At 51.6% G+C, this 8,937-nt stretch overlaps 1 protein-coding gene across 1 annotated transcript; it reads left to right on the plus strand.

The window, feature by feature from the left end:
* Positions 1–3,959: 3,959 nt before the first annotated feature.
* Positions 3,960–7,396, plus strand: EVX1 (even-skipped homeobox 1). The gene is made up of 3 exons (XM_058819327.1): positions 3,960–4,392; positions 5,905–6,155; positions 6,866–7,396. Exons 1-3 carry the CDS (start codon positions 3,960–3,962, stop codon positions 7,394–7,396), a joined length of 1,215 nt encoding a protein of 404 aa, XP_058675310.1.
* The last annotated feature ends 1,541 nt before the right edge of the window (positions 7,397–8,937 follow it).

Below are 8,937 nucleotides of genomic sequence, written 5' to 3' on the forward strand. Positions count from 1 at the left end.
TTTCCTGGGCACAACCCACTCACGGCTGTGTCCTCTCTCTCCTCAACGCCACTTACGTGTTGCGTGCTGTCATTGTACCAGCTTGTCTTTACACACAAGAATAATGCGCCTATTATTCTCTTCTCTCAAAAGCTTCCACCTCTAATCATGTCGTAAAAAATAGCCTTAATAAAACAGTGATAATTACGCCATTATTGTTAACACTACCCATTAAAAATTTAAAAATAGGTTTTCTGGTTTGGTCACCCATTTGAAGTTGGTATCACTTTTTTGCGGCACTAAATCGTTCAGCGGTATGTCAAAAATTTCTTCCTTTTTAAAAGACGACAAGACTTCAGGGTTTTTTTAGAGAAAATGATCGTGGGTTCCTAGTCCTAACTGGGCAATATCGGTCAAAAGTTATTGACACCCTGTTGACCGGCTAAGAAAAATAAATACCCCGCAGGGAAGGAGGGCGTGATGCGCCTTTTCTTCTGCAGGCTTAGCGCTTTCAAGGAAAATGCCTGATTTATGAGCATATCACTCTGGCAATGTTTTAATGTCCCCCTATTACTTCCTCGTTTTGGGAAGGGTGTGTGTGCGTTTCGTTTGTTTCTCGTATGCGGGGCTACATTTCAGACAGCATTAAAGCGGGATTCGGCGTCCTGATCCCGCCTTGGCCATATACCAGCAAGGAGAGCTGCAAACTCGGAGAAATAAATAAGTTAGAAAAGTTTTGAGCATGCTTATGGCATCCTGGCTGTGACCTAGCGAGAGACAGAGAGTAGGTATTAAATCTCAGTCTGGAACGTGCAGGAAAAAAAACCCACCCACACCCATAGGGATACACTTTCCAATCTGCCTGGAAATTAATCCCAAATGAGGGAATCTCCTTCCAAATCGAGCATGACAGATCTGAGAGAGACACTAGACAGAAGGCAGCGCGCCGGACCCCGCGTTCTCGGCGAGGCGGCGGGGAGCGGGACCGGGCTCCTCGTTCCAGCCCGCCGCGCCACCGCCTCGCTGGCGTGCCAGGGGCTCTTGCGGCGCTACTTTTCCTGGGAGATGGAAAAACAGACGTTTTAAGAAGCCTTAACCAATCCAATCTAAATTGACCCCAAAACTTCCAGTACTTTTTTTTTTTTTCCCCGTTGTTAGATTCCACTCGGGCCTTTAACTCTCTGTGTTTACCCTTGGCAAATTAACGCATGTGTATGTGTGGGGGCTGTCCGTCTGTCCGTGCGGGGGTGTTCCACAGCCTGTGCCGCTGCGGGCTGCGTCAAGCCTTCTGTGGCAATGACCATCGTCTCGGGCTCAACAAAACCTCCGACTCGGGGTACAAGAGGGGTGACTTCTTGGTGGGAACGCATTAAGAATGGGCTGAGGAAGGAGGCAGCGGTGACTCGTAAACGAAGATGATAAAATTCCTGGGGATCGGCCAGTATAATCCACAGGAATCATCCCCATCTGGTCTGGCAGAGAGAGGATTTCCCATTAACTTCCCCACAACCTTTTCCATCACCCACTCTGGGAGAGCTCCCTTGCACTCAGAATTCAGCTCCTGACTACTGTCTAATTTAGAAACAGACATGAATATCCCTCTTCTTACTACCACCAAACTCGTTGTGATGCGGAAATCCTCTCTGTCCGCCACAGATACCAGCCAGCTTCTTCCCACAGGGCTGCTTGGCCGAGCTAGGAAGGAGGCTGGAAGTGAGCTTTCTCGGGAAGCTGCCGTGGGCCCAGGGGGAGGCTGAACCTTCCCACTCCCCCCAGAGGTGCCAGGAACACAAACACAGATCCCCTGCCTATTCCAACAAAGCGCAAAAACGACGCCACCAGCCGTGGGAAGCGGCACCAGCGCGACACGGGAAGAGCGCTGCCCGAGCACCCCCGCCTCGCCTTGTCTGGCCTTGCCCCACAGCTCCGGCCCGCACCGCTCTGCTCAGGGATCAGCGCTGCCCTTCAGTGCTCTGCTCAGCACCGGAGACGGAATGCCTTATCCATCCATCCATCCATCCATCCATCCATCCATCCATCCATCCATCCCCCGGACCTGGTCCTGCTTCCCCGACTCCACGCTCCCACAGCCCGCAGAGCCGAGCCCGGCTGCGGCAGGGATGGGCAGCAGGTCCTCACAGGGCACACGTCGGTCTAGAGGCTGGTAGGGGAGAAAAGGGAAAAGGAATTTATCAATGAGTTGCCCATAATTTTTCAAGCTTTGGAGCAGTGCATGCTTCACAACGTGCTGTGGAAAGCAGCACAGTCCAGAGTGTGTTATGTGTGCATGATGTGTGTTTGCATGGAAAAATATGTGCGTGTATATACAGGGATAAAGGGATAATGGTGGCTACAGCCCTGTGAAAACTCGTAGTTTATCACCCTGAAAGCAGTATGCTTATTGCTAGGAGCACTCCTTAATCCATGCATCCAGCAGACCGGGAGTCTTGTTTGCTTGCTTGTTTGTTTGTTTGTCTCTCTGCATCCTGCTCGCAGGGCTAGACGGAAAATCACAGCATGTTTCCTATTGCGCTGCCTGGTCCCCACCGGAGCGACGTCACCTCAGATATGCCAGTAAATTCCTTACCGGGTTGGGATTGTAATTGGTTGAATGTTTTCTGTATCCTGACTAGCCAATAACACTCCGAGAAAAAAAATTTAGAACAACCAAGTTACGACAGATGGCGAAAAATGACTTGACATTACACATGTGAGGCAATGTTAACTAAAGATGACATCCTTACCGCATTCATTAGAAATATCATAATAGGCAAAAAAAGATTACACGTGCCGCTGTATTTATGGAACGAGGTCCCTTATTTTCAGACGAGTGCTGTCCAAATTGTTTCCCTTGTCATGTCTGTTTCAACAACATCTGCTAGCTAGCATAAGCTCTGGCCTTGATAACTTGCATTTTTCTGAGCCTGAATTACTCTTGGCAGACCTTCTTCATCCCCTTCCTACCCCCCCCGCAACGAAAATAGATAATAATTTGTGCAAAGCAATTAGTTAAAAAGAAGAAAGGAAAGGAGACATAAAACCCTGATAAAAACGCAAGAATAATGGAAAAATGGGAAAAGCAAAGGAAAAAAATAAGAACAAACGATAAATGGCAGATAGATGGAATAACTACAGTTACAAGTGAAGTAGTCGTATCTTTTCACATGTAAAAAGCAATAAATATATAACCGCATTTCCAAATGGTAAACTAACATTTTAATCTCAGCAAACAGAAAGCAATGACAATTATACCGATAGGAACCGATATTGACTCAGAGCAAGAAATCAAAGCTATTTTTACATTCAAATGTCAGCAGCGCATTTCTTTATCCTCAAGTTTGCAAAGGATTCTTAGAAGCCTTATATATGCAGTTAGGCAGAAGCTGATTGCCAGCAATAAATAATGCATCCAAGGAAGAGGCTTGAGTACGTATCTTCTCACTTCCAGGATGCAGCTAAGGATCTTCGCCTCAATTCTACATCAAGGTTGTGGCTTAAAGCAGTCAAAGGGCTATTTAATTGTCAGGCAAGGCTTCCCCCCGCGGAACTCTCTCCGCATGTTACAACATCTTTGCAGCTCCATATGCATCTCTTTTTCACACTTCCCTCTCCATCTCAGGCTCCTACACCTGGCGCATCACGCATTTAGCCCATTCGCTCCGGCTCTTCCTTTCATCTTCCCAATGGCAGACGTTTCTATTTATCCACTGGCAATCAATGTGTGGCGTCACCGGTGGTACTGTAATGACGACTGCACCATTGAGGATGACAGCTTAGAAAGAAGAGGGCAATGGTGATCCCTCCCAGAGCAGCATAGCAGAGTGGAGCGCTCGCATCACAAGGTCACCCTATCTCACCGCTGGCTCCTCTGCATTGGCAGGAGAGGGTTGCTGGGTTTGTACAAGGCTGGGGCGGGAGCAGCAGGGAGGGGGGGGAAGAGATCTGGGTTTTTTTTCTCCCCTCCCTTAAGCAAAGCCACAATGGAAACCAGGAAGGAGATGGTGATGTTTCTGGAGGGGACTACTCTTGGCGCTCTAGTTGGCAAGAGGGTGCCTAATTTGTCCGAAGCAGTGGGGAGCCCCGCTGCGGAGCAGCAGGAGAAGATGATCCATCGGAACTGCATCAGCCCCAGACCTGGCCCCTTGGCGTCCCGGGAGAGAGGAGGAGGAGGAGGTGGCGGAGGAGAAGACGAAGAGGAGGTGGAGGTGCTGCCAGGGACAGGGACGGTGCCGGAGAGCCGCTCGGCGGCGGCAGCACTGCTTTCGGCCGGACAGCAGCCCCCCGTCCCGGAGCTCCCCTCCAGCAAAGGGCAGCAGAGCAGCTCGGACACCGAGTCGGATTTCTATGAGGAAATCGAGGTGAGCTGCACCCCGGACTGCGCCACGGGGAGCGCCGAGTACCAGCACAGCAAAGGTACCCAACTCCTTCCCAAGCCTCCGGCCCCACGTCCGCTCCGGGGCTGGGTGGCAGCACTGGTGGGGCGGGGGGGCTGCCGGAGGGGATTTTCCCCTCGCCAGCTGAGCGAGGGGCAAAGAAATCGGGGGTGTGTGTGTCTGCGCGTGTGTGATCTCTTTCCTGACCGAGTGCTCACCTCCCTGCCACCGGGAGACTTGTTTGGGAGTCAGAGGGCACGACACCGGGCAGCCCCCGCGTCCCTGGAGGGGAGCCAGGCTTCCCACCGTGGATGCGTCAGGCCTGCGGCTTGTCCCGTAGGATCTTTTTGGCCGGGACAACAACGCGCTCTCCCCTTCAATCTGCTCTATTTTATTTTTATTCTTCCCCATCGCCTAGACAGTGCATACTTCAGGAAATCCCTTACGATCCTCCACACCGGAGGTTTTTTTTTTTTTTGTATGTGTGTGTGTGGGGGTAAGATCAAACGGGTTTTCTGGCCAAGAGCTGTTTGTGGTTTTGCAGGGTGAAATGTGCCCGGGCGAGTGCGGAAGCGCCCATAAAGACTGTAAAATCTCTCGCCGACTCATGCCAGCCCCAAGTGCGGTAGTGAGGGCCTTGTTTGCACGTTGGGTTAAAAAAAAAAAGAAAAAAAAAAAAGGAAAAAAAAAAAAAGAGAGAGGTCCAAATTACCTTGTCACTTCTATGTCTCGGTGGCGCCAGCTCGGAAATGGTCCCAATGAATTAATTGCCTTTGGTCTCGGGCACAATGAGGGAGAGTTGCATTTGAAAGCAAAGGCAGCGGACAGGCCCCTTTTTCCCCTGCCCCCACTCCCCACTCCCTATTCCCACCTTCCCAGCCTGGCAAAGACGTCCCTACCCTGACAACAACACACTTCTCCCCCCTCCCCGTTCCTCAATCACTTCAAGAAGCCGGGAAGCGTAGAGAGCGCTGTCTGTCCTCCCTCATCCCTTAGAGGCTGGTTGAAAACATCCTATCCTGTTCTTTGGAGGCTGAGCGGAGATCCCCAAGGCCTCACCTTCCCCTCAGAGGGAACAGTCTGTCTGCTGGCTGCCCCGCTCCTGGGTCCCTGCTGGCCTGGAGGCTGGAGCAGCGGAGCGGTGCCGCACGGATGGCGGGCACACCTGCCTTCTCCGGGCACTCGGGGTCGGGGGATGCTGCGGCGCTCCGGTTTCCCGGTGCGGGCAGCGGGTGTGAGGCTCAACGAGCAGACACCGCCATTGCGGGAGGTGCGTGTCGGCGAGGGCGGGGGACAGGTAACCTCCCAGCCAGAGTGAATAAGCCCCTCTCAAACCCTCAGGAGGAGTTTCATCCCCTTTCTCGCTGCCCTCCTCCCCGGTCCTTCTTGGATGTCAGTACCCCAATGCCCTCAGTACACCGGGCCAGGCAGGGAAACGCGAAATGGGGTGGGACGGGGGCCGAGGTGGGTTCGCTGGGGAGGCGGACGGCGAGCATCCCTGCATGCCCGCCCGCCTCCGAGTGTGTGTCTTTGCTCCGGGCTCCCCCCGCAGGGCCGTGCTCCGAGGCGCTGGCCGGCAGCCCCAGCGGCGGGGGGGATCACCCCAAGGGCAGCGGAGGCAGCGGCGGCTCCCAGGGCTCGCTGGCCTGCAGCGCCAGCGACCAGATGCGCCGCTACCGCACCGCCTTCACCCGCGAGCAGATCGCCCGGCTGGAGAAGGAGTTTTACCGGGAGAATTACGTGTCCAGGCCCCGGAGATGTGAGCTGGCGGCTGCTCTAAATCTGCCAGAAACCACCATCAAGGTACACGCAGCTCGGACATGTTTCCAATTAGCACGATATAAATCTGTATGGCCAAACTTCCTTGCAAAACTCGGGAAAGCACTTCGCCAGCACAACCCTCCCTCTCAGCTCCCCCCGCCTCCCGCCCCTTTCCTGGCCCTGCCCGCACCCTGCAGCAATGCGGGAGATGGGACACGGCTCCCAGAGCCATCCCGGCCAGCGCCGCTAATCTGCCCTCTCCCTAGCAGATTATTTTTAATCCTTCCTTCGCTTCAGTCCAAATATCGCTCAGCTCTTGGGGGAGGGAAGGGAAAGCCAGCAGCAGATCTTGTTTCGATCTCGCTTTGCTTTGCCTTTTCCAAAACATTTACACATGAAAATAAACCCCATAGCAACGATCCCAGGTAGTTGTGGATGCGAAAGGGCGGCAATGAGGCAGAGCCGCCCGGCTGGCCGGGACCCAGGGACGGGGGGTGAGCAGGACAAGCCCTAACAAGCAAAGAGGAAAACAAGCGCCCTGAAAGGGCTGCTCCTCTAGGTCTCCCTGTAGGTTTTTATAGGGGCTTAACTGATCCCTCTGTACGTGATGACAAGTCCCTCTAGGAGGGAAGGCTGGCGCCGGTCTCCGCTCTCCGGCAGACCCACGTCGGCCGCACCGCCCTGGGAGCGGGGCCGGCGGCCCGGCGGAGAGCGGCGGCGGGTGACGGCTCTCGCCTCTCCTCTGTCCGCAGGTCTGGTTCCAGAACCGCAGGATGAAGGACAAGAGGCAGCGACTGGCCATGACCTGGCCTCACCCGGCCGACCCGGCGTTTTACACGTACATGATGAGCCACGCCGCAGCCACCGGGAACCTGCCGTACCCATTCCCGTCCCACCTGCCCCTGCCCTACTACTCCCACATGGGCATCGGCGCCACATCGGCCTCGGCCGCCACCCCCTTCAGTACCCCCCTGAGGCCTCTGGACACCTTCAGGGTCCTGTCCCACCCGTACCCGAGACCTGAACTGCTGTGCGCCTTCAGACACCCCTCTCTCTACCCTGCCCCGACTCATGGACTCAGCAACGCCGGGGGCAGCCCCTGCTCCTGCCTGGCATGCCACAGCGGCCAGTCCAACGGGCTGGCGCAGAGACCCTCCGGATCAGACTTTACCTGCTCGGCCACAACCAGGACTGACTCCTTTCTCACTTTCACGCCCTCTGTGCTGAGCAAAGCCACCTCAGTTTCCATGGACCAGAGAGAAGAAGTACCTTTAACGAGATAAACCTTTGTCTCAGGGTTATGAAATACTCATCCCTTTCCCGGACTTCTCTTCGAGTTAATGTACCTACAGCCCATGTTTATTTAATCGTGTTCTCTCCTCAGCCGCGGACACCCACAGAAAAAACCCGAAAAAAAAAAAAAAAAGAAAAAAACAAAAAAAGAAGAAAAGAGACTAAAAATAGCTCAGTCTTAAAAGGATTTACATTCCAAGGGGGGAAAAATAATAGAAAGAAGAAGGAAAGTATCACTAATGATTTATCTCTGAGAGGGAATTTAGGCACGAAGGAGGAAGAAAATCAGCTCGAGTGAAATATGGTCCAGCCAGCCACATACAGAAATGTGCTGGGACTTTCTTTTCCGTGGATAGACTTCTTCCCAAGGGCTGGGGGTTCTGCGGATCACAACAAACCTTACGCACAAATCTATGAGGCGGAGAATGAAAATCTGAAATACTTGAAAGAAACACTATCTTGATAACGAAACGGCTTGTGCGCATGAAGAAAGCAAAGATGAAATCCCTCAGTGTTCAGAAAATAAAAACAACAGGCAAACAACAAAAACAAACCCCAAAAGGTTTCCGGTTTGCAACTCGGCAGTATTATCCTGTTGTCTCTATGGAAAATAACAATGCTTTACCATAAAGAAAACCTGTCATTCTGTACATTACTTTCGTGTTTAATTGCATTCTTTACCCTCCCTTGTCTCGTCCTTAGTTGTGAGCAGAAATCCAGCGTTTCAATTCCTCTTTCATTCCAAATTTTATTTTTAAGAGGCAGACTGGAACTGGCAGGGGAAAAATACGAGCTCCTGCCTCTTTATGGGTCAGAGCTATTATTTGTCCTTTAAATAACAATGTCCTATTATCAGTCGCTGAAATGTGCACACACTGACGAAATTAGCAAGTGATGTATATGTAAAGAGGGTTTTTGAATATCGAAGGTACAATGCTCCGCGAGCAAAGACCCCGTGCCAAACGCTAACAAGCCGCCAAGGGAAGAGATTAGAGGTGACAGGGAGCACAACTCCTTCAGACAATCACCAGTCTGCAAATTGGAGAAAAGGCGATTTCCCTTCCTTTGTACTTCAGCCTTCAGTTCTCTCACTGTCTTCTCCTTGCTGTGTCTTCTCTTTATTATTTTTTTAAATTTTATTTTTTAAGTAATTATTTCATTTGTCGGGTTTCTTTCTCCATCCCTGATCTTGGTATTTGTGTGTGTCCTCCACACTGGTCACCCTTCCTTCTTGAAGAGTATTTCTTTCACAAAGTCGCCCACCCGTTTCCTATCCAAAAGGTATTTCGGAAGAAGGTAGCATAATTGCTTTTGCTTGGATTTCTGTAACCCTAAATTAAAAAAAAAAAAAAAAAACAAAAAACAACCAAACACGGGCACGGAGCTGGATAGTGCTTTCTTCCAAAACCGACATTATTTATTTCATTCTGTTTTAAAATAGCCCAAAAATACACTGCCATAATTTGTTACCATGTCGGAATAAAACTTAATAGCAACAAAAATAATAACACCAAAACCGATAATAACGACA

This window comes from Ammospiza caudacuta, chromosome 1, assembly GCF_027887145.1.
Source record: "Ammospiza caudacuta isolate bAmmCau1 chromosome 1, bAmmCau1.pri, whole genome shotgun sequence".
Lineage (NCBI taxonomy): Eukaryota > Metazoa > Chordata > Aves > Passeriformes > Passerellidae > Ammospiza > Ammospiza caudacuta.